At 39.8% G+C, this 26,161-nt stretch overlaps 1 protein-coding gene across 2 annotated transcripts in view; it reads left to right on the top strand.

Annotated features, from left to right (window-relative positions):
- Positions 1 to 427: 427 nt before the first annotated feature.
- The window catches only part of uhrf1 (ubiquitin-like with PHD and ring finger domains 1), a 36,614-nt gene continuing 10,880 nt past the window's right edge, over positions 428 to 26,161 (top strand). The window contains exons 1-11 of one of the 2 annotated variants that reach the window (XM_060845898.1): positions 428 to 780; positions 9,448 to 9,717; positions 11,520 to 11,701; positions 13,008 to 13,223; positions 14,050 to 14,159; positions 15,334 to 15,520; positions 17,496 to 17,619; positions 18,078 to 18,185; positions 21,954 to 22,058; positions 23,590 to 23,696; positions 24,251 to 24,413. In XM_060845898.1, coding sequence (XP_060701881.1) covers positions 628 to 780; positions 9,448 to 9,717; positions 11,520 to 11,701; positions 13,008 to 13,223; positions 14,050 to 14,159; positions 15,334 to 15,520; positions 17,496 to 17,619; positions 18,078 to 18,185; positions 21,954 to 22,058; positions 23,590 to 23,696; positions 24,251 to 24,413 — 1,725 coding nt within the window. In that variant the 5' untranslated portion in view covers positions 428 to 627. Of the gene's footprint in view, positions 781 to 1,373; positions 1,499 to 9,447; positions 9,718 to 11,519; positions 11,702 to 13,007; positions 13,224 to 14,049; positions 14,160 to 15,333; positions 15,521 to 17,495; positions 17,620 to 18,077; positions 18,186 to 21,953; positions 22,059 to 23,589; positions 23,697 to 24,250; positions 24,414 to 26,161 lie in introns of those variants that run through there. The other variant, XM_060845899.1, reaches the window with a different exon arrangement.

Genomic DNA, 26,161 nt, shown 5'->3' with positions numbered 1-26,161 from the left:
GCCAAGCAAACAAAAACCACCTGAGATTTTGGCGCCAAAGCGTGTGCTGATAGAGAATGGGGGGCATCTACTTTTTTTCCCCTCTGACATGTTTCACGCGTGCCGTTGCTTTGTGAAGGTTTTCGTCCTTCCTTCACCACCTTTCGGCCTCCCTCTCTTGGCCACCTTTTGTTTCGCCTCTAAGGCAGCTAAGCGCTTCTCCTCAGGTGGCCAACCCAACACGATCCTCACAACCTCGCGCGATTTGCTTCGCGCCGCCGAGTTACCCCTCAAAGGGGCGAGGCGACAGCGGGGACCGCCCGACGCGGTGAGGTCATTGGTCGGGCGCGCTGACGTTGTTGGAGTGGGCGGTGCGGCGCCAGGGCTCGCCGTCCAATCGGAGCAGGGCGGCTATGCGCGCGCTGCAATAGGCGGGAGAGCGCGGGTTTGAATTGGATGCTGCGCGCGCGGAGCAGATCCGTTGGGTTCAAGGAGAAGGGGGGGAAGATTTAAAAAAAACAATTGAATTCGCGGGAAAGCTTCCCATCCCCCTGTCACTGAGAAGGAGATTGGGGGTAAAAAAAAAGGCATCAGCACGTCCGAAGTGATTATCATTCTTCGCTTTTGTTGAAGTGAGTGTGATTGAAGATGTGGATCCAGGTGCGAACCATGGACGGCAGGGAGACGCGGCACATTGACGGGCTCTCCAAACTGACCCCGGTGCAGGAGCTGAGGGAAAAGATCCGGGAAGCGTTCGGGGTGGAGGCGGATCGGCAGCGACTCTTCTACCGGGGAAAGCAGGTATTCTGCATAAGGGTTGTACGTAGAAAGTTAACAGGAGGGCGCCCAATTTGAATGGGACGACTGAAGAGGGAACAAAAGGCTGTCCACATAAGCAAGTATTTAGCAACGAGCACCTCAAGTTGGCACTAGAGGGTTAAAAATATCCACCGCTACGCGCGGGAGAAGAGGATTCGCCTCCCCCGTTAAGTAATAATCGACAGAGCGGGGCTTCCCTGAGGATACCACTCTGTCAAAATAGCATTCGTCCGTGAATAGATCTATAAAGATCTACTCTTATTTCTTTGGGCGTTGACCACCCGCTCCCTGCTATTCTAATTCCGTGTTAAATCTACTTTTAAATGGTTTAAAAACTTCATGGCTTTCCAACTGCACCCAGAGGCGGGCTGTTTACACAGCAACCTAGCCTACTGACTGTCGCGCTACTATTGGCCCTGTCTCCTGCTCCGCTGTATCTGATTGGCCCGTTCGCCTGTCAGTCAGCGGTTGGCCCTCCCTCTTCCCCCAGTGTTCGGTTGCGCGGGAGGTGTGAGGTGCTAAAAAGGCGCTAAATGCCCGACCACCCGTTTGTCGATTTATTCTCAATAATTCTCCGGGATAAAGTTCCACCGCAATGGGGGCGAAATGTGCCCTCTCCTGCACGTTTTGCCGAACTTTTCATCATGATCGTTTTATCCTGGTTGAAACAATGATCAAAAATTTTCATTCAAATACACAGGTACCGGGAAAACTAAAGTAATAGTTGGCGCCACTCAGGCAATTTCTTATTTACGTACAGGATCGAATTGAACTAGTGTATTTCTTCAGAGTAACATTGCTGCAGACAGCATTCTCACCATTACAGCAACTGATGTACTGACAGGGAAGTATGCTGTTAATATGCATTGCGGTTGGGCAAAGTAGTGACAGTTTTTTATATTGCTCCAGGCTTTTAACTGTAGAAAGCATCTTTGAGCGCCACCTATGGAGTCCTGCTTTAAAATGTGACGTTCGTCCTCAGGACCAAAGTTAAAAATCACACAACAACAGGTTATAGTCCAACAGGATTAATTGGAGGCACTAGCTTTCTGAGCACTGCTCCTTCATCAGGTGGTTGTAATGAGGCAACCACCTGATGAAGGAGCAGCGTTCCGAAAGCCAGTGCTTCCAATTAATCCTGTTGGACTATAACCTGTTGTTGTGTGATTTTTAACTTTGTACACCCCCAGTCCAACTTCTGCAACTCCAAATCGTGTCTTCAGGGACAGCCGGTGCTTTGTGACAGTGGGTCACATATTTACATGTGTGCCGGATCCTTCCAAACCAGTTTTTTGATTGTTCAAGTGAGGGATCTTAGAATTGAGAAGTAGATTCCATCTCTTTAGCATTTTGTTTCACGCAAGTTGGTGTCCACACTTACTACATTACAATCATGACTACACTTAAGTTACTTTGGTTTTAAAACTCTTTGGAACAACCTGATATGTTTTGTTGATAGCATGGAAAAATGTTTTGATTTGTTATGTCAGCCATAGAACTTCTCAGATGTCACCAAATTCGGCAAATCTTCTTGACATCAGCAATGGGCCGCGATATTTGTTAAGGGGAGGTGGTGGCCTAGTGCTATTATCGCTCAACTATTAATCCAGAAACCGAGAACGATGTTCTGGGGACCTGGGTTTGAATTGTGCCACTGCAGTTGGTGGACTTTGAATTTGATTTAAAATAAATCTTGAGTTAAGAGTTGAATGAAGAAGTCATTGTCAATTGTCAGGAAAAACCCATCTGGTTCACTCAGTATCCTTTATCTGCAAACCGTAACTGGTCTCGCCTACGTGTCACTCTAGAGCCACAGAAATTTGGTTGACACTGAACTGCCCTCAGAAATGGCCAAGCAAGCCACTCAGTTATTTCAATTGCTAGAAAGTCACAACAAGGAAATGAAGCTGGATGGACCACCTGGCATTGAATTTGGAACCAGAAAAGACAACGGCAAAAACACAAACAGCCCTGCCGACCATGCAAAGTCTTCCTTACCAACATCTGGGGGCTAGGGCCAAAATTTGGAGAGCTATCTTTCCGTCAAGCAATAGATTGACATAGTCATTCTTATGCAATCATACCTTACATATAACACCACCCTTACCATCCCTGGATATATCCTGTTCCACCGGCAGGACTGACCCAGCAAAGGTGGTGGCATAGTGGTTTATAGTCGGGAGGGAGTTATCCTGGGAATCTAGATTAAAGTGGTCCTGGAAAAGCACAGTAGGTCAGGCAGCATCCGAGGAGCAGGAAGATCGACATTTCGGGCAAAAGCCTTTCATCAGGAATGAGGTGGAAAGATAAATGGGAAGGCAGTGGGGTTGGGGAGAAGGTACCCAAGAGTACAATTAATTAGTAGTGAGAGAGCCAAGTTGACATAAGTAATTGTTGCTAATGCATCCTTGTGCACGATTTGCCCCCACAATCTCACATTGATTTGGCATAATACTTAACTCATTGCTCTCCTATGTTTTGCTGATGCATATCGTATAAAAAAATCACTTTCAATGACATAGAGTCATCAAGATGTACAGCATGGAAACAGACCCTTCGGTCCAACCCATCCATGCCAACCAGATATCCCAACGCAAACTAGTCCCACCTGCCAGGACCCGGCCCATATCCCTCCAAACCCTTCCTATTCATGTACCCATCCAAATGTCTCTTAAATGTTGCAGTTGTACCAGCCTCCACCACATCCTCTGGCAGCTCATTCCATACACGTACCACCCTCTGTGTGAAGAAGTTGCCCCTTAGGTCTCTTTTATATCTTTCCCCTCTCACCCTTAACCTATGCCCTCTATTCCTGGATTCCCCCACCCGAGGGAAAAGACTTTGTCTATTACCCTCTCCATGCCCCTCATAATTTTGTAAATCTCTATAAGGTCACCCTTCAGCCTTCGACGCTCCAGGGAAAACAGCCCCAGCCTGTTCAGCTTCTCCCTGTAGCTCAGATCCTCCAACCCTGGCAACATCCTTGTAAATCTTTTCTGAACCCTTTCAAGTTTCACAACATCTTTCTGATAGGAAGGAGACCAGAATTGCACGCAATATTCCAACAGTGGCCTATCCAATGTCCTGTACAGCCGCAATATGACCTCCCAACTCCTGTATTCAGTATTCTGACCAATAAAGGAAAGCATACCAAACGCCTTCTTCACTATCCTATCTACCTGCGACTCCACTTTCAAGGAGCCATGAACCTGCACTCCAAGGTCTCTTTGTTCAGCAACACTCTCTAGGACCTTACCGTTAAGTGTATAAGTCCTGCTAAGATTTGCTTTCCCAAAATGCAGCACCTCGCATTTATCTGAATTAAACTCCATCTGCCACTAATCAGCCCATTGGCCCATCTGGTCAAGATCCTGTTGTAATCTGAGGTAACCCTCTTTGCTGTCCACTACACCTCCAATTTTGGTGTCATATGCAAACTTACTAACTGTACCTCTTATGCTCGCATCCAAATCATTTATGTAAATGACAAAAAGTGGACGGCCCAGCACCGATCCTTGTGGCACTCTACTGGTCACAGGCCTCCAGTCTGAAAAACAACCCTCTACCACCACCCTCTGTCTTCTACCTTTGGGCCAGTTCTGTATCCAAATGGCTAGTTCTCCCTGTATTCCGTGACATCTAACCTTGCTTATCAGTCTCCCATGGGGAACCTTGTCGACCGCCTTGCTGAAGTCCATTAAAATCACATCTACTGCTCTGCCCTCATCAATCCTCTTTGTTACTTCTTCAAACAACTCAATTAATGTGTTCTGACATTTTCAATGGTCAATATCTGTTTCAACAACTGGTAAGTAGTGACATGCTGATTCACTTGTGGATTGTAGATGGTGCTCAAAATCTGGGTAAATGTTTAATTTGACTTAATTTCAACATTTAGGTTTAAATTTGCATCTTTATAGAATATTTAAAATAATGGTGAAAGATTGCAGGGTGTTTGCTTGTTTTTTCTTGGCTTTCTCACTCATGCAAACAATTTGACTACCCATGTGGCTATTACTTCTCCGATTTCAGCATTGTCTGACAAGTGACCATTTAGTTGGGCATAGTGAAGCAACCTAATTGTGATAAGACGTAAAAAGAAAATTTGAACTGTGGCTTTGCAGCATTACTTCCAATCATATTTCAACAGTCCTGTATCGAATTGTTGGATCTATAGTGTAATCAATTCTTTACTATTGCTTCAGTACAGCACTTGTGCTTTTTTTCTCTCCTGAGAGAACAGAAATGCGGCGTATAGATGATCTGTGCTTGCAGCTTCTGTTTGTAATTCATTGGAATTGTAAAAGCTTGAGAATGAATTAGCTGTCCTTTATGTGGACAGAGCATAGATATGAAGAATTAAATAATTGCACTTGTAGCACCCATTTGTTTAATGTTTCATATACCAGAACGAAGAGAAACCTTAGTGAGAGGCTAGATTCTTGCCACAGGATGGTGCTGTCATAAAATTAAATTTCTTTCCTGTAATATTGGAATCTGCTTTTTAATTGACGATGACTGCAATCATAAGAATATTAGTATATTTAAACAACATATATTCATTTTCTATTGGCTGTAATGATCATGTTAATGCTGGAGATGTGCTGATTCTTTTTTTACTTACCCCAAAGTCTCAGTTCAGTAATTTCAAAGCCAGATCAGAGGATGACAGTCCTGTCTTTCATGATTGTTGGAAGTAGTATTCTGCACATAATGCCATTCAAAGGAGATAAAATTAGCTGGCAAGAACTCTGGCCTCTCTGATGTACTTGACATTGTCAATCCATCAACCAGCATCAGATCGCTGTTTGTGGGATCATGCTATTCAGACATTATCTGCCATGTGCCCTCCTTTACAACAGTGATGGTACTTCAAATGTCCTTTTGTTGGTTGTGAAATGCTTTGAGACATACCAAGGTTATACATGATACAGAAGGAGACTGAAGGCATTAGTTATGAAGAGAAGAACTCGGAACAGGAATAGGCAATTCAGACCCTTAAACCTGCTCCACCACTTGATGAGATCATGGTTGATCTCCTCTTAACCTCAACTCCACATTTTTGCCTAATCTCCATAACGTTTCAACTTGTTACTAATTAAAAATTATCCACATCTCAAACTTCGTGTCCCAAAATCCATTGTACTCTAGGAATAAATGCCAGGGATTCATGAGACTTTGAGAGAAATAACTTCTTGTCTTTATCTTAAATCTGCTACCCCTAAGCTTAAAACTTGACCATTTATAGGAAATGGAGCAGCTGCTAATAACCAGGAGGTCCTTCAATTATAAAGCCTCCACTTCAGAGCTGAACTGATTACAGATGTTGGAATGCCAGTGGATGATTTTGAATTAGTAAAGATAAATTGTTTTGAATGGCACAAAGATTGGTAATCAGCCAACACAGATTTTGGGTGATTGTCAAAAAGAGATGACAGGAGGAACCTTTTATCTTAAGGATAATGGACGGTGAGTTATTGTGAGCTGACATCAGTTTTCTGAAGGGTGGCAGAACAGGATCCAAAATAATTTTTGGAAGAGAATTGAACAAATAGAAAAGAAAAGGTTATATTTATATAGTGCCCACTGGATATCTTGAAGCACTTTGCAACAAATGAAGAATTATTTTTTAAAATGTAGTCATTGTATAGTTTAAAGGAGGTGCAACACAAATAGTCATAATGAGCAGGTAATTTGTTTTTGTGATGTTGATTGAGGGATAAGTGTAGGCCAGGATGTCAGGGAGCATATCTGTGTTCTTCTTCAAAATAGTGGCATGAGGTCTTTTATGCCCACCAGAGTGGGAAAATAAGGCTTCATCTCATCTTAAGTATGGCACTTCTGAAAATACTGCATCCCCAGAGTGCTGCACTGTCATGCCAGCCTTTTCCTTGAGTCTTAGAATAGGACCCAATCCAGATCTTTGTGACTCAGCAGTGAGAGCTGGTGATGGGCAAAGTGATCTCCTGTGGTGTATTCCCCAACGATTTTAAAAGGCACAAAAGCAAAATGTGTCTGATTTTGGAAATTTGGTGTTAAAGCTGAAAAATTAAGGCAAAGTAGGTAGCACCTCTAGAGGAAGGAACCCAGTTAGTGTTTCAGGCTGATCTTTTAGCAACACAAGATAGGAGTGATAAACAACCTTTTTAAGTAAATACATCCTCCACCATTTAAAACATGCATGTTTAAGGTAAAGACTAGATTACGAAACCATACAACTCTGAAATAGACATTTCAGCCTATTGTGTCTGACTTGTCTCTTTGAAGGATTTGTATCGATCAACATAATTTTTGTGTTATTAATTTTGTGTTATTAATTATTAACTTTGTGCATTAATGTTGATTTTAAAGCTGGTATTTGTTTTATTTCATGCCATGCTGTGATATGACTGACAAGGGCAGAATTTACTGCCAATGCCAAATTGTCCTTGAACTGAATGGCTTGCTTGGTCATTTCAGAGGGCAGTTAAGAGTCAGCCAGACCAGGGGAGGCTGGCAGTTTCCTTTCCTAAAGGTTAAGTGAAGTCTCAGCATGAGTGAATAGAATGGTTGTTAATTGTTAATAGTTTGAGATTACCTTCATTACCAGGTCTACTAATTAACATGGTGGGATGTTGTCCTGCATCTCTAAAGCATTGGCCATAGCCTCTGGATACTAATCCAGTATTATTACCACTCCACCACTGTGTCCCTCTGCTGTTTTCAGTATTTAGTTCATTGTTCCCAAAGTAGCTGTGTTTACTTTCCTTTCATATTTTAGAGATTTAGCTAAATTCAAGAATAAACATCTAAATAAAACAAAAGTGAAGTATCAAAGAAATTGGAAATCTGAAATAAAATAGAAATGCTGGAAATGCTCAGCAGGTCTGGTAACATCTGTGAAGAAACAACAAGGTTTCATTTCAAATTGTTAATCTTTCATCAGGATAAGGCATAAAAACTCATTTAAAATTAAATTGTGGGGTTACAATCCAGTTCTGTAGAAAATTCTTAATGGACTTAAACCATCACAGATACTGCCAGAACTGCTAAGTTTCTCCAGCACTTCCTGTGTTTGTGTGGGTTTACAGTTTGTTCTCCAGGAACATGACTAGAAACAGGAAAGTAATGTCATTCAAAGCCATGTTGACATACTGAGCAAAGTCACTGAAGTACTGATGATGAACCAGTGTGACAGTAGCTTGTCTGTGCTTGTGACTCACTGCAAGGTATTTAAAAGGGACCTGAGGGGTAACTTTATCACACAGAGGTGGTTCGTGTGTGGAATGAACTGTCAGAGGAAGAGGTCGAGGCAAGTACAATTGCAAGATTTAAAAGACATTTGGATGGTGTTAAAAAGTCAAAAGCATGTATGTTCACTTTAAAATAGAAAGTGTTTTCTGAATTTTGAAGTAAGCTTAAAGTGCAGGCTCAGCTGCCTGAATGGAAAGGCTGGGAGATGAGCTATATGAAAATAGATATGTGTAGCAGATGGCTGGTAAATGGATACCTGAATTTTGGTTGCTGTTTTGACAACAATTTGAATATAACCAATTAGTTTACATCAGGTCGAGGATACTAAAATTCAATGGAATTTGAATTTATTGTGTTGACAACTTTGTACCGGCTCATTGGTCCAATCTTGGAGGATATTAAAACAAAAAGTGGGCATTTTGAAAATTGGTCAGAGAGCAACTGCTGTAGAGCCGGAGAGCTAACTGCCCATTTAAAATCTTACTCTAAAAGAAATTAGAAGACACTATCAATCAAAGGTACCTTTTCATTGAAAAAACATACTTCATTAAGAAGGAAGGAAAAAGAACCCAAGGAGATCAGCAGATGGAAAATTGAAGACAGCGGAGAAAACAGTGGCTTGAGATTGAGTTAATGTAATGTTAATAATTGTATTGGAGCAGCATTTTTGATAGAGTTGGGGTCAGATAGTAAGTACGTAAGAAAAGTGGGGCTTGGATTTTGTGAATAGTCTTTGTTTAGTGTTCACTATTGGAGTTAGGAAAAATTGTTATTTTTTTAAAATAGTGGAAATTGGGAGTTCTCTGTCACTCTCCTAACAGATTGCAAGGTGAGCTTTTCTGGGCGTTTGGTTTTAATTAACAGGGATTTGACTTCCATGTCGTAACAGGTTGGTACACGAATAGGAAAGGTTTAGAGGGATATGGGTCAAGCGCAGGCAAATGGGGCTAATTTAGTATGGAAAACATGGGTGGAAAGGCCAAGTATGCAGTAACTGTCTTGCTGTTCAAAGGTTTCTTGGTTGCATTGTTTTCAATCTATCCTTCATCTTGGTAGTAGAAGAGTTGGTAATGTGGATAAAATCATAGTATTTTTGAAGTACTTATGACCTGCTTTATTAAAAACAATTCTGGATTTTCCTCTTAAAAAAGCAGGGGCATTGTTCTGCAATGTAAGTTATTTTCACATAATAACTGCCTTTTCTACTAACGACAGTTATACTTGTTTTGGTAGCTAAGAAAACTACATCTTTTTCCTTACCTTCCCTTCTTTTTAAAAAATTTCTGGCTGTAATTTGATGAAATTGAACATACAAAATTTCCATGGGATGTTGCTATCATATATGAAAAATGATTAGAGACCCTCAATTCAGAAAGTTTCTTAGTAATGTCTAACTTTTTTCCTTTATCTCTTTAGATGGAGGATGCCCATTCGCTTTTTGACTACAATGTGGGACTTAATGACATTATCCAGCTGCTAATTCGTCAGGTTGATCAAGTTGTATCAAAAGGCACCGCGAGAAAAGAAAAAGATGCAGAGCTCTCTGACACAGACTCTGGATGTGGTTCTGCACAAAGTGAATCAGATAAGAACTCTAATAGTGGTGAAGCTGCTATGGACTTGGATGGACAAGCAGGAACGTCCGGTCAGTCAGATCTCATTGACCCAGGGTTTGGCTTATATAAGGTAAGCAAACTGTACACATCAATGTACAGTTCTACTAAGTAATTTTATATCTTTTTAAAGAATCTGAATTTTCTATTTTAAGATTCTAACTGGGAAAACTGATGGTATTGCAACAAATAAAGCCTTTTTTTTCAGTTCTTGGAGTCTGATGTTTCCCCATATCAAACTACAATAACTGCAGAATTAATCTTGCATTTGTCATGTTAATGCTTTAATATACAAGAGTATTGTCTTTAATATTTTAGAGATCAATACAAATATATTAACATACCAAGGAGTGTTCTGAAGACCTATCTCCAGAGTTAGCTATACCTGTAGTCAAGGTGATATGTTCAACTGCAACAGTGATATCTGCCCAATTTCCTTTAATATGACTCATGCAAATCAAATCTGAAGAAGGGCTTTTGCCTGAAATGTCAATTTTCCTGCACCTTGGATGCTGCCTGAGCTACTGTACTTTTCTAGCACCAATCTAATCTAGACTCTGATCTCCAGCATCTGCTAAATCAAATCTGGTCAATTATAGCTCCATTAAATTACACCCTCATTAGCATTTAAGTGACAATGTCATTGATGCTGTCAAATGGAATTTATAATGTGCGTGAGCCTGGATGTTGACTTGTTATGCATTCAGGACCAAGATGTTTCATGAGTTGTGAATTGAACTAAATACTGCAACCAAAGAACATCTCCATTTCCAGTTTTATAGTTGAGGAAAGTCATTGTCAAAGCAACTGAAAAATACTGGTCTGAGCAGGACACTGCCCTTAGAACTCCACCTGAGATGATTGGTCCCTGGATAACTGCTAATTTCTTACTCTGTTCTCACGAAAAGTCCAAGAGCAGCAATATTACTACCATTTTCCTCACCACAAATGTTGCCGGATTGTCAAGAATTTCCAACATTTTCTGATTTCCCTCTTTTATGTATTGTTATAATAAGTGTCCAAGCTCTCTATACACACACACACACACACACACACACACACACACTCGCCGCCACCAATGCTTTACTGCCACTATAGTCAAATGTTGCCTCGACCTGCTCTAATCTCACCTCTGATATTCAAGTCTTTTGATTACTTTTAAGTCGATGCAATAAGATCGCGAGTTACGTGGTTCTGGCAGAAATCAATAGTGTGGATCTCCGACTAAACAGAATTCAATAACTTATTGACATACTTGGATGTTCGCATGTAGCTTCTGGAGGAAAAAGCATTAGTGAATGCCGGGGAAAGGTTTGTGTTCGTCTAGTGAATTTGCAGTTTTACCGAGTGGTAAAGTCGTGAACCAGAATATAGGGCATTTTGGTGTTTAGACCCAGAGCTCCACATTAGTCATAAATATGATTTTACAACAACTGCTATCGTATGTAAATTATTCTTCTAGCCTTCACCTCTGAACACACTCTGTACTTTGGATGTTTATGTTTTGGCAAAGTTAGGATTTACAGTTCGTGATATCTTCTGAACTAATATAATGCTGCAAAACATTTTTCTGATTGGTCTATGGAAATGATTAGTAGCAAGCTCAGTTGCAGAAACCTATACAAACCAGACAGCACTAACTTGGAAATTATTTGTTCTTGTATAGAGTATGCAGACTTCATGGTTTAAATGTAAGATTTGGCAGTGTAGGTATGTTAGGTGGTTTTAGTAATGGCAAGTGTGCCCTTTTGCTTTATGTTGTTGCCTTAAAACTTCTGTCTTACATAGTGGGTTAAGTAATTTCTCCCTACAGGGAAGCCTAGTAATGTGCGATTGCAGAGCAATTTGAGATTTTGAATTTGTGCTTTTTTTTAGATAAATGAATTGATCGATGCTCGAGACATGCACATGGGTGCTTGGTTTGAAGCTGTTGTCATTAATGTGACACAGGATGAAATTGCAACTAAAACCAGTAATGAAGAGTCTGCACATTCAAGCAAAACTACAGAATCAAAGATTGCTGCTGAAGATGTGATTTATCACATTAAATATGAAGAGTATGTTAAAATGACATAATAAAATGAACACTTTTAATTGCTTCTATTGCTTTTTTCATAATTGCTGGGAATAGGACAACTTTCTCCAATTTCTCCCATCTATTTTTCTGGCTCCGATTTATATTCCCTATCTGATGAAGATGTTTAACTTATAAACGTGATTTCATGTGAGCTATTAAAAATAATGCAAATAGCATTAGTAGGGTGGACTTTAGTGCTGAGGTTGTTTTGGAGGCAGGAGATATTTAATCAGGCAATGGTTACTGGGTAGAGATGCAAGTACTTTCTAGTTTCTGCTCTATCTAAATCCTGATGATTGATGGCTTTAATCAGGCAATTAATGCCTCCATTGTTAGATTTGGATTAATAGTAGGCAGATTAATTGTCATTTGGGAAGCTTGAAAAGCAAACCCTGGTAGAGCTGCTTGAACGCTCCTGGAAATGAGTCTCAGTCCCTCATTCATAAAATCCTGACAGTACAAATAGCAGCCATTCAGTCTACAGAGTCTGCACCAATTCTGAAGAGCATCCCCCCTCCCCTCCCCCACCCTATGCCTCTAACCCCACATTTACTGCATAGTCCACCTCACCTACACATATTTTGAGTATGGAAGGAAACTGGAATATTTGGCAGAAATGCACACAGACATGGTGAGGACATGCAAACTCCCCACAGTCACCCAAGCCTGAAAACTAACCTGGGTCCCTGACCAAGGCAGTGATGCCACCCATTGTGCCTCTAGCAGCGCCAGTGCTTGTTGATGGAATTGGTATTGGGAAGTGTTGGAACCTGACTGCTGAGAAACATCGGCACTTTGTTTTTTCCGACTACCCTAAAAAAATACAAAAAACATGTCCTGCTGTTGCTTATCTGTATTTTGCACATATTGCTGGCAGATGCCACTGTTCCAGTGACGCCCCTACAACAGAGAGGTACTGTCCTTTGGCTGGCAGTTTTCGGGGATAAATTTTTCACTCCCTTGTCATCCTTAATCCTGGGAAGGCCCACTGCTGACCACTGAAAGCCTGAGTGGCAATTACTAATGTTGGGCCTTCTCTGAGTGCACTGACTCAAGGCTGTTCCTGCTCCCCAAATAACAGCCGAAATCCCCACTGCATTAAATACTACCCAACTTGTTCATCTATGACGATACCATTTTATTTTTGTCTTGAACATTGAGTATCATCTTCAAGAGTTAAGGTTGACTCAAAATTTCATAAATATTTTGCTGCAGTCTACATGGTTATGTATAGCAACATAATATAAAAGTTCTGAAGCTAAAATTATGTATTTACATCTATGAAGTTACCCAGAAAATGGAATAGTGCAGCTGAGATTGAAAGATATTCGACCGCGAGCGAGGGTGGTCTTGCAGTGGCACCAACTTCATGTTGGACATGTGGTGATGGTGAACTACAACCCAGATGAACCTAAAGAGCGAGGATACTGGTATGATGCAGAAATTCTACGCAAGAGGGAGACTAGGACCACAAAAGAGATCTATGCAAAAATTCTTCTAGGGTAAGGATGTTAAATTTTTTACTCTTAAGTTTTTGGACTTTTCTTTCTGCAGTACTTGTATTAAGCTGTTGATGAATTATGAATTATTTAGTTTCTTAAAAGGAGTGGGTTGTCTCACTCAGTAGTCTGATTTGAATAGATTTTTGTGTGTGTTTTTAAGAAATGTTAGAGGCTTCAACAACTTTATTACATCAAACATTGGGAAGTCCACCACCTTTGTCTTTAGTTTGCAAAGTCCATGTCTTTGCCCATGTTCATTCAACTTCTTTTTTGGAATAGTCTGTTGTGACGGTATTTTAAATTCTTACTCATTTGTTTCACAAAGCAGACAAAGTAGCAGTTATTGAGGTAGCCTGTGAATTATTGAATAGTCTTCATGAAAGACAAATTGGAATTAAGAAACATGTGAAAGACGTGTACCATTGCACTATCCAATCTCAATACCATCTGTGTTGGGTTTGTTTGTTTCTGACCTTTTAAATCCTGCAGTATATTCCATTAGGGGATACACACATGCAAATCGGTAACCTATTTGGTCTAGCCCACAACTGACACAGTATATCCTTATTATAAAGCATTGTACATTCTAATGTTACTTGAAGAAAATCACTAAACATTTCTAAATATTGACTAAAATCTTTTAGAATGCTATGATTTGCTATAACGTTTGCAGAAAAGCAATTGCATTGTTGTAATGTCAAAGTTTTATTTCTCCCATCTATGTGTCCCACGAATGTGTACTGGAATCCAGCTAAAAGCAGGTAATAGCCAGACATATTGCCTTTAGGCATTTTGTGTACATAATCTTTTTTGATTTTTGATACAGAGATGCTGGTGATTCTTTGAATGATTGTAGAATCTCACTGGTGGATGAAATCTACAAGATTGAGGAGCCAGGAAGCATTAGAATCAATGGATCTGAAAGTCCTGTGAAAAGTAAGGTTGCTGAGGATTGTTGGCATGTCACATACAAATTCCTTGCGACTTTGGACTGAATGGGTATTCTTCTCACACATCTTAATTTGATTTTGGCACCAGAGTTTGTATCGGCGAAAGTTTGTTGCTTTGGTTTATTACCTAAAACTTGGATCTAAGAGAAAGCACAAATAAATCACATTTGTGGGGTGTTGGAGATCAGTATCATTTCTTTTACCGAAGACAAAAATGTCACCATACCTGGTTTTAGAAATTACTGTTTTAATGTATAGTATGTGTCTATCTGCATTTTGTTTTGAAGATGTATTCTCACAATTTTGATATTACTGTCAGTAGTGCGTTGACAGTTAAGACTGTCAAATCACTGATACCAGATTAAATAGGGATAGCAAGAACATGAAACAGTTTGATTTCCATGAAAACCTTAATTTTTTTTGTGTGATGCTCTTCCTAAATTGCTACTTTTAAAAATTCACATTTTAATTTGGTGCAATTTGAATTTGAGTTCTGAATTTTCAGTCCTGTAGATGGGTTTGGATGGGTATATGAATATGAAGGGTTTAGAGGGGTATGGGTCAAATGCTGGCAAATGAGACTAGACTAATTTTGGATATCTGGTTGGCATGGACGAGTTGGATGGAAGGGTCTGTTTCCATGCTAGACATCTCTCTGACACTGTGACGACTGCCCTGCCCCTAATTGGAATAGCTGATGGATGTATTAAGTCTTCAGCACATAATTGGGTCCTTTGATTGAAGTTATAACTTGTATTGTTCAATTTACTTGTTTTGTTTAGTGAATATTAGGCTGGATTTTTGTACTGGGACCAGATGTTCTTGTTACTCCAAGCAGCCATGTAATAAAAGAGCTTTCTGAACTCAACTGACTGCCTTTGTGGGGTTTGTACGTTTTCCCCATGCCTGTGTGGGTTTCTACTGAGTGCTCTGGTTTCCTCCCGTAGTCAAAGAATGTGCAGGTTAGGTGAATTGGCCATACTTGAACTATAATATTATAGTTGGGGAAACTCCTGAAGGTCAAGCAAATGGAACATTTAATGGGTGCCTATTGTACTTTGCTGACTTGTTTCCTTCCCAAGAAATTTAAAGGTGTGTAGAATCTCAGTACTGCATATTAGATTACACTTTTTTTCTGTTTTATACCTTTTTGCCTGTAGGGCAGAATGGACCTGAATGCAAGCATTGCAAAGATAACCCTAACAAGGACTGCAAACAATGTGCCTGTCACATATGTGGTGGAAAGGGTGACCCAGGGAAGCAATTGTTGTGTGATGAGTGTGATATGGCCTATCATACCTACTGCCTCAATCCTCCTCTCACTAGTATTCCAGAAGTTGAAGACTGGTATGTTGGCCTCAGCTCTTGCATTTGTTTTGCTTTGGTTGAGGAAAGAAAAGAAAATGAGTAATGTCTGAACTTTTTCTAGTATGTTGAATAAGCTTTAATGCTGCTTGCATTGTTAGTTCCTCAAGTAACTCACAATCCACTGAGAATATGTGCGAGAGCATTGCTGATAATTTGTTTTATGTGCCTGGATCTTTTGTGTGCAGTTGAAGTGTGTACCTGACTATGTCTGAACATGATTATAAAGCTATCTTGTCTTTGTGAAATATCGTACCTGTGGGAATAGCAATTGAGAACAGAACTGACCTGACCCTTTAAATGATATTTCTGCTATTACTGAAGAATTGAGTTATCTCTGTACAACCCCATAAGATTTTAGACAAGAGCCAGAATGGTAGAATGCAGTCACAATTATATGAACAAATTTGATGGATTAATTTACAGATTACAAAAGTTTCATAATCAGTGCTCCGAAGAGTACATGGTGGAACCAATTTGCAGTTTTTTTTCTAATTGTAAGCATTAGAAGCCCTTGGATGACTTTGTCGCCATGATCAAGGCTGTTGATCAGTCAGCCCTTCCATGTTCTTTCCTTCCCTCCCATTTGCTGTTCCGGCCAAACTTTTTCTAAAGCTGCCCTTCCCTAGCTCAGAAACCACAGCTTTCTCCAAATTACTTTCTATTTCTTTTCATACAAACACTTGGCTCATCTTGCCCAGGAGACGCATTGTCTGCTCCCTCAATCTCGCAACTGCTAACCCACCAACTTCCCTTCCAGGTCCAGATATTGTTGATCACACTTTTAAATCTGCCATCTCTGCTCCTGTACTGATGAGACTGACTCTCCCACCATTCTTACTATCTTTTCTTTTCCAAACACCTTGTTGCTGGCTGTTCTCAAATCTGTGCCCAGCTTTCCTCGAACTCCATAATTGAATCCTTTCAATCAGGTTTCAATCCTTTCTTCAGTTCCAAAGTAGACCCCTGGTGGGAACTTCCAATCATGTCTTTTCAACTCCAGACTTGATTATTGCGCTGTACTCCTGTTTGGTTCTTTGTGCAATCTTCCTTTTAAATTCTGCTGTCCATTTCTTTGGTGAATTGGATTTAGTCCAAACTATCACCCTTAGTTCCCTGTCTTACATTCACCATCTCAACTTTAAAATTCTCATGTTTGTTTTTAATTCTCTTCATGACTTTTATCTTACCATCCCATCCCTGTAATATCCTACAGCAATCCTCCCCACCCCACCATATCCCTTAATTGTCTTAATTCTGGCTGCTTCCATTTTTCATTGCTACAGTATTAGTGCATGTATCTTAAGATATCTACACTCTTAAGTTCTAGGAACACCTCTGTGCTCTCTACATCTTTCCTCCTTCAAGTCTGGCCTAGTGGTATTATTGCTGGACTGTTAATCCAGACACCCATGTGACATTCTGAGGTCCTGCGTTCAAATCCCATCACTGCTAGATAGTGAAATTTGAGTTGAATAAAAATCTGGAGTTAAGATGACCATGGATCCATTGTTGACTGTCAGAAAAACCCACCCAGTTCACTCTTGTCCTTTAGTGAAGGAAACTGCTGCCCATATCTGCTCTGGTCTGTAAGCGACTCCAGATCCCTAGCAATGTGGTTGTCTCTTTACTGCTCTCTGGTATGGGCAATAAATCCTGGCCTAGTCAGTGATGGCTTCATCCTGTGAATTTTGAAAAACGCTGTTAAAACCCACATCTTTGGCTGCTTCATTTCTTTTGCAATAGCCTGCTGGTCTACGGACATTCCCTAGGCAATGGAAAATGTCAGTCAAAGAAAAACATTTAATTGTGACGTCCAAAAAATGCACATATACACATTCTACTGATGTTGAGGATTTTAGCCGATTGAAAGATTTTCTTTTGCCACGTTTGTGAAGCTTTGTTGCAGATTGTTACTAACCTCGTTAGCCAACTCATAAAGTGTGCCTGATCACAGGTATTGCCCTCTATGCAAGAATGATGCTAATGAAGTGGTGCTTGCTGGTGAGAAGTTGAAAGAGAGCAAAAAGAAGGCTAAGATGGCTTCTGCTAACTCTGCCTGTCAGAGAGACTGGGGCAAGGTGAGTAAAATTTAAAATGAGGTGTGGTAGTGCTAGAAGTTTGAAGCAACTATATTTCAAACATAGGTTGAAGCTTTAATAAAGGCAGAAATGAAATAAAAGCAATCCACTCTTAGGATATTTAAAGTGAGATTTTGATAATGTAGCTAACTGAAGAATTTACCTTGAATAATCCATAATCATTTTCATTCCTAAACTGTGACTTTCTCCAGGATTAAGTAATTTTAATGATCACTTAACTGTAAAATACCTGAAATTGACAAATTAGCCTCAATAGTAAAACTTGAAAAGTGTGAGCAGTATAAATAGTTATAATAATGGTACACATAATTATGCTTATTACCCTGATTTTCTGTTATAATGTATCACTTTCATCTACACCTAACAATAAATCTGCAATCAGGACCTTGCTATGCGCTCAGACGTTTTTTGTAAGTAATTAATTTGGTTTATTCCAGGGTATGGCCTGTGTGGGCCGCACAAAAGAATGTACAATTGTTCCTTCTAACCACTATGGGCCTATTCCTGGTGTTCCAGTAGGCACCCAATGGAAATTCAGAGTCCAGGTATGCTTGCTTTTCGTGTGAGGTTTTGGATACATGAAGTAAGCTGGAGTTATTTCATTAAATGATATTTTAGTCAATCTATTTAACTTCTGTCAATTTATTTCAACAGCTCTACTTTATATAACTCAAAAGATAAAGGTTAAAAATGTGCTTCAGTGACTGAGAGCAGTGGTTGTTTATACCAATATGGAGAGATCATTGACAATCTTAATCGATTTTAAATTTACATTATATGAAGGGTGATAAATTATGTGAAATGTACCTTTTCAAAAAAAAATCATTCATGCGATGTGAGCATCACTATCCATTTATTGGTCATTCCTAATTACCCTGAGGGCATTTGAGAGTCAACGACATTGCTGTGGATCTGGAATCATGTATTGGTCAGATATCGCAACTTTCTTGCCTAAAGGACATCAGCTAACCAGATTTTATTTCCCTTAAAATGATTTCATTGTCGTCATTGGACACTTAATTCAAAATTTTTAAAACAATTGAATTCAAATTCGATCATCTGCCATGCTCTGATTCAAACCATTGTCCCTGCAACTGGGTCTCTGATTAACCATTTCGCAATAATGTCAGAAGGCCGTCACTTCTGAAGCCTCAGTATGTACTTGATCTCTAAAGATCAGAAATGGGTTAACTAAAGTCAACCCAATGAGAGAGGTAAGATCCCTTGGGTTTTATACCCACGTTGCTATCCAGAAATATTTACAGAAGTCCTTGAATGTTGATACTATACAGGAATAGGATTGGACCTCAGTTCTTAGTCCCACTACCTCTTCGCAGTAGTCAAAAAATGTACCATTGCAAACTGTGATTAGCACATACCTTTGTGCAATGATCTCAAGGTGAGTATAAAAATAGTGATATCTGAAATATATCACTAGTCTGCTTAGATTACACTGCTATGGACATAAAGGATTAGATTGTTTTCTTCTATTCTAAATTTTCTCTTGATAACTGTGAATTAGGCTGGTATGTAATCCATTACAAATCCAAATCCCCATGAGTGGCACTGAATTAGAATTAGAATTAGATTTCATTATCATGCTTCCTCAAATATAGTGATATAAAGCCGAAGTTGATCCTTCTCTGGGGACTAAAAACGAAACACTAAAGAGGAGCACCTCACCCTTTAATCTGTAAAAGGAGTGTGAAAAGTGGTGTAACCTGCTTTATAGTAACACCTTGTAGTTAAATAAAATAAATTCCTGACACTCACTTTAAAACCAACAAGTAACAATTTATTTATATAACAGTGAATAAATTAACTAAACTATTAACAAACTGAATAAATCTCTTTTAACTCCTAACTACAAAGAAAAATTCTAATGGTTTGCTGTTCCAATAAATCTAAATCCCACTCATTTTAAAAAAAAACTAGAATTTAGTCTCTCGAAGTTACAACTGGGTTATGTGTTTTCCGGAATACTCGTGCCTTCTCTGTTGATTTTTCTGTCAGGAATATTAACTGTTGTGCCATTGGTACCACTGTTATTTAGATGGTGCTTTCTGTAAGACATAGAGGAGACTTTGAGACCCAGCAACTCTCTCTTGAGAGCCAAGGGCCGTTAACTCTGGCAGATTGCAGGTAGCTCCAGCTTCTTTGTCCAACTGCCCCTTTTTATACCCTTGCAGACGTATCAATATTTCTTGCAATAGGATTGGCCCTATGTTGTCAAAGCCATCATACTTATATTTAATAGATTTTTGGTATCTAAGTGCCTGGTTGTAATTGGTTGGCTAAATTCAAAAGTCTGTTGCCTTGGTTAAAAACAACTGCTGCTTGGCCTGCTAACTGTATGAGCGTTTGATACAAATGTTGCCAACTTTCAAGCTGCTGCTTATTGATGTCCATTTTAAGTCTCTAAGCACAGAAAAATCATGTGATCTTTTAAAGGGACCAAGCAATGCTTTCACCCCAGCACTTTGCAAATACCAAATTCTAACTTTCTGTCTCCCAATCTATAAATACTGTACTCAACTTGGCAACAATAGGAATACATTAGTATAGTGAAAAGTGTACAAAGTCGCCATTTTCTGTTGCTGCCTTGGTTACAAAACCAGAATTTAGAAAAACAACAATAGCAGAAATAAAAGAAGGCCAAAAATTAAGAAAAATGTCCAGATTTTAAAATCTGAGTCTTATCTCCATAACAAGTGGGCAAAGAAGTGGCAGATGGAAAACAATGTGGATAAGTGTGATGTTATGCACTTTGACAAGAAGAATAGAGGCGCAGATTGTGTTTTTTTAAATGAGAAAAGGCTTTGGTAATCAAGAAGTACATTCTGTTCTGATATAACATGATAGTTCAGTTTCTGTGCGATCTCTCATGTTTTACGGAGATCACGCGATAGCTGTGTCATTTAATGGGGCTGAAATCGTGTTATAGCCAATATAGTTAATGAACATTTGTGTTCTACAAATAGCAGTTTAAATTCTTCAATCGCCTTAAAGCCAATTCGCATTGAAGAAAAACATGTTATAGCAGAACTGACTGTACAAAAAGATTTTGGGTATGAGTCTTAGTTCAAGATTCTCTTGGGGGAGGCAATAGTGTAGTGGGATTACTGCTAGACTATTAATCCAGAAACTCAGCTAATGTTCTGAAGACCTGCTTTCGAATCCAACAATGGCAGATGGTGGAATTTGAATTTAGTAAACAATCTGGCGTTAAGACTCTAATGATGACCCCGATGCCATTGTCGATTGTCAGAAAAACCCAATGGGTTCACTAACGCTCAGTAGGGAAGGAAATCTGTCATCCTCACCTGGTCTGGCCTACAGACCCACAGCAATGTGGTTGACTCTTAACTGCCCTCTGCAATTAGGGTTGGACAATAAATGATGGCCCATCCAGACATGTCCATACCCCTGAGTGAATTTTAAAAGAATTGCCGTTAGGAAGGCAAATTCAATGTTAGCATTCAATTCAAGAACAGAGATGTACTGCTGAGGCTGTATAAGGCTCATAATATCACATTTGTGATATTATGACAGTTTGATGGCCTTTATCTGGCATTGGGGGCATCCACGGGAGGTTTACAAGAATGATTCAGGAAATGAAGCGCTTGTCGTATGAGGAGCGTTTGAGAACGCTGATTCTAACTGAGTTTGGAAGGATGATGGAGGATCTGATTGAAACTTATAGAATAATGTGAGGCATATAAGGAGAAGATTTTCTACTAGTAGGAGAGACGAGGATCCAAGGGCAGAGTCTAAGAGTGAAGACACGACCCTTTAGAAATGCGATGAGGAGGAATTTCTTCAGCCAGATGGTGGTTCACATCTGCCACTCATTGCCACAGGAGGCAATGGAGGCCAAGACATTGAAAGTATTTAAGATAGAGAGAGATAGATAGACAGGTTCTTGCTTAGTATGGGAAGAAGGCAAAAGAATTGTGTTGTGAAGCATATCAGCCATTATCAAATGCCTAGCCAATGCAAGGGAGTGCTTCATTGAATTGGTTTAGCTATATTCTCTTACCCTAATGTGTTGTATGAGATGATATAAGAATTGAACTTAGGATTCTGCAGTATGTAAAGAATCCAGTTTTAACAGAACTTCTCAGCAGAAATTGACACTTGTTCTGCAGAATGGTTTTAGTAAAGCTCAGGTGCAGGTTGCTAGCCCACCTGCCCTCTTGGCAGACTTGCTGTGTTACATTGTGGGGAAGGAAATTGGTTAAGCTTGTTTGTTTTATTGTTTGCACTATGGTTATCTTGTTATTGATCTTTTCACTTGTTTTCTCAACTTGAAGGTGAGTGAATCTGGGGTTCACCGACCACATGTGGCAGGAATTCATGGTCGAAGTAATGATGGAGCATATTCCCTTGTGCTTGCAGGTGGCTATGAAGATGATGTGGTGAGTGAAATGCATTATCTAGTGATCTGAATTTTCTTATTTTTCAAATTGTGCATACATTTTTCTGTCAAAATATGCACTTGGAATCTTGGGAATGGCAACGGGCCATTTGGTCCATTGTGCCTTTGCTGACTTTTTGGTATTCCCGGTGGTTGGGAGCCTCAGCATTTGCAATTATCCAACTGATTTGAGATTCTTTCAGTTTGATTGGAGAGAGTGAGTATTGTAGGCTGGTTGAACTAACTAACCATGATACCATTGTCATGGCGGGATGGTAGAAATTATTCAGTTAAAAAGAATGTAGTGGTAAAAGGAGACAATGTAGCGTGGGGGATTAACTCTATTTTCTATTCCAAAGAGTAAGAGTTCAGAAGTCAGCGTAGTTTGTCTGGTGGTAGAGTTCTAGCTATTTGCTCAGGGTTGCAGAGGACCTTACAGGGGGAGACTAGTCATCATGATTCATGGTCCATTGGTACCAGAGATGGGTAGGACCAGGAAAGTTATTCTGTGTAGCCAGCATGAGTAACTGGGCAGTAAAAGCTAAAACCGTGCCATGTGCAAATTGACGTAGACCCAGTAAGATGAGAAAAATTAATGTCTCAGAGACTGGTGTGGTAGATGTCACCTCTGGTTGTGGGCCACTGCTACTAATACAGTGGAAAGTAGATCTGTACTGATGGGATGGACTACACCTGAAGAAGGGCTCATGCCCAAAATGTCAATTCTACTGCCCAGCAACAAATTTTCAGCTTACACCTGAAATGTGTTTGGGTCAGTGTGTTTCAAGCCACATAACTTGGGGGGGTGTCTCTGTCAGTTCTGCACTCGGTCAATAAACACTGGCACAGTGAGGAAATTAAAAGTGCTGTTAAATGGATAGTGAAGTTGAATTCAACAAATGGAAAATGGGTGCTGTAAAGTGAAACATGTAGATCACAAAGAAGTGGGAGATTCCACCTTCAAATCTTATCAACTATCCTGAAAAACAATGCAAACATCTTAGAACACTTCGACAAATTGGCATTCCCCCATCAAAGATGAAACTGAGAGTGATTGATTGTCTATTCTGGCATCTAATAAGCTCTGCTAAAGAGGTTTATGGCAGCTCACCCAGTGAATGCTCCCATCTCTCGTCCTGTGTTGCAGGAAAGGGGTGTTATCCTAGGAAAAAGAAATGGGCCACCATGCATTTTCTTGCGAAGGATGCCTAAACTTAGCTATTCAAGATGGAACAAGGCATTGTCTTCCTTGCAGGCAATGAGAACCAGAAAGTGGCCTATTAATCAGATGACTTGGCTCTTTCTGCTTACCTGGAAAGGCTAGCAGAGACCTTCCTGCAAATTTCCCCACAGTTCAACTGATTGTGATTTGACAGTAATAGATATCCAGGCCTTGCGTGATAGATGATCACCATGACTTTTGGTTATAAGTTTTGGTGTCAGTTTAACCAGTAGAAAATCGCAAATACATTCAGCACATTCAGAACTTGGCTGCAAAGGTGGAGATGATCGTTGAACCCTTTCTTTCTCAGGATCATGGGAGTGACTTCACCTATACAGGGAGTGGCGGACGTGATCTTTCTGGAAACAAACGTACAGCAGAACAGTCTTGTGATCAGAAACTGACCAATATGAACAGGTTGGTTCTTCTTTATAATATCTCTAATTAGTTTTAATCTTGCCTTTGTTTAGTAAAGAAAATGCTGAACAGAGCTTTTTTTTTTTGGTTATATATTTATGTACTTATGTTGCTGGTTTGCTGATTGTTGATTTTAAAACAGAGTATCAGATTTTAATCTAATTCTGGTGGATGGGTCAGACTATCAATCTGATTTACATCATCGTGTATACATAGGATTGGTTCAGAGATAAATACCTATTACTAGAGAATGTGGTTTGCTTTCTTTTTAAGTGACATTTTGATATTGAAGCCTTTTTTCTTTTTCTTCAAATTGCATTTAGTTTAGTACATGCCTTGATATTCATTTTCCATCCCAACATCTCACAAATTGCAGATTGATTTACAAGATAAAATAGTGAATTTCCCCATTAGAAACTATGGTCTTTTTACAAAATATCTTATCTACTAGATACCATGTATCTTGAAATTACACATTATGGTCAAACACTGTCTTGTGTGTAAATGTACACTTTGCTTTAATACATTATTGAGATAAACTTTTTATTTTGAAGGGCTCTAGCTCTTAACTGTAATGCTCCCATTAATGATAAGGTGGGAGCCGATGCTAAAGATTGGAGAGCTGGAAAATCAGTCAGGGTTGTGAGAAGTGCCAAAGGCCGTAAACACAGCAAGTATGCACCAGAAGAAGGGAACCGTTATGATGGTATTTATAAGGTGTGTATCAGTTAATTTAAAATATTTTCTTGTGTACTTCCTTTATATTTTGTAACCCCTTGGGTTTTAATTTCACTAATGCTCGGAATTTCATTTTTTGTCAAGAATGGTAGGTCATGGAAAGTGTTCTCTTGAATCAATGAACTTAACTTCTCTATTCATTGGTACTAAGTCAAACTGATGTTTGTCGCTTGCATTTTAATTTTGACATTTACTTTTACAAATTTATTTATTCGTAGGTAGGCCTGTAGTATCAATCTATTAACACAAATAATAGAATCAGACAATCCCTACACTATGGAAACAGGCCCTTTGGCCCAACAAGTCCATGCTGACCTGCTGAAGAGTAACCCACCCAGATCTATTCCCCTACTCTAATATCTTATTATAGGATAATAAATCCTATTTTTGCCCCTGACCAATGTACCTAACCTACACTCCCTGAAGACTATGGGCAATTTAGGATGGCCGATTCACCTAACCTGAATATCTTTAGACTATGGGAGGAAACCCACGCAGACACGGGGAGAATGTGCAAACTCCACACAGACAGTTGCTCGAGGCTGGAATCGAACTCAGGTCCCTGGCGCTGAGGCAGCAGTGCTAACCACTGAGTCACCGTGCTGTCCTACTGTAGTACTGACTACTTGTCAGTTACGTCTAAATAATTTCTGGGTGGAAGTTGTAACCTATAACTGGTTTATGTTACAATGAAGATCAATAAACCAAAGGAGTCAGATTTACTGAGTGACATCAATGAAAATCCAACAGATAACATTTCACCACTTGATAATCTTCAAAACTAAAGCAAAATTAAACTCTCATTAACAAGCAATATGATAAATATAAATTGCAATAAAAATGCTGATACACTAAAGATAGATCTCTCGGATTTCTTTGAGTTACAGGCTTTGCCTGTGTGACTCCAATTTTATTTGGAGTGCTTCAGAACTGACTTTCCTTATAATTAGCTAGTAACATTCAAGCCGAAAAGTGCGAGGCAATGACCGTCTTTGTGGAAAGAGAATCTGACCATCTCATGATGATGGTTAATGGCTCTAACATCACATCATTCTCTATTATCAATAAATTGGGGTCAGAATTAACCAGAAATCCAACTGGACTAACCATATAAATATTGGAGCTACAAGAGCAGAGTGAAGACTAGGAATTCTGAGTCAATTAACTCATCTCATGAATCCCTAAAGCCTCTCCATCATCTGGAAGACACTAGTCAGGAGTGTGATAAGATGATATCCTCTTGTCTGGATGAATGCAGCTGCAACACTGCTCTGGAGCCTATTTATTTTTTTCCTTTTTTCTAATCAGCCTGTTTAGAGATTAGATTAGATTCCTGACAGTATGGAAACTGGCCCTTCGGCCAACAAGTCCACACCAACCCTCCAAAGAGTAACCCATCTCCCTCTGACTAATGCTCCTAACAACTATGGACAATTTAGCAAGGCCAATTCAACTGACCTGCATGTCTTTGGACTGTGGGAGGAAACCAGAGCACCCAGAGGAAACCTACGCAGACACAGGGAGAATGTGCAAACTCCACACAGACAGTCGCCCAAGGCTGGAATCGAACCTGGGTCCCTGCTTCTGTGAGGCAGCAGTGCTAAGTACTGAGCCATCGTGCTGCCCCTACATATCTCTGGAACAGGTGGGACTTGAACCCGTGCCTCCCGGTCCAGGGGTATGGACATTACCACTACATTACAAGAGGGTCCCGTTAGGAGACATGA

This window comes from Hemiscyllium ocellatum, chromosome 28 (assembly GCF_020745735.1).
Source record: "Hemiscyllium ocellatum isolate sHemOce1 chromosome 28, sHemOce1.pat.X.cur, whole genome shotgun sequence".
Classification (NCBI taxonomy): domain Eukaryota; kingdom Metazoa; phylum Chordata; class Chondrichthyes; order Orectolobiformes; family Hemiscylliidae; genus Hemiscyllium; species Hemiscyllium ocellatum.
This window is presented reverse-complemented; position numbering and strand designations above follow the sequence as displayed.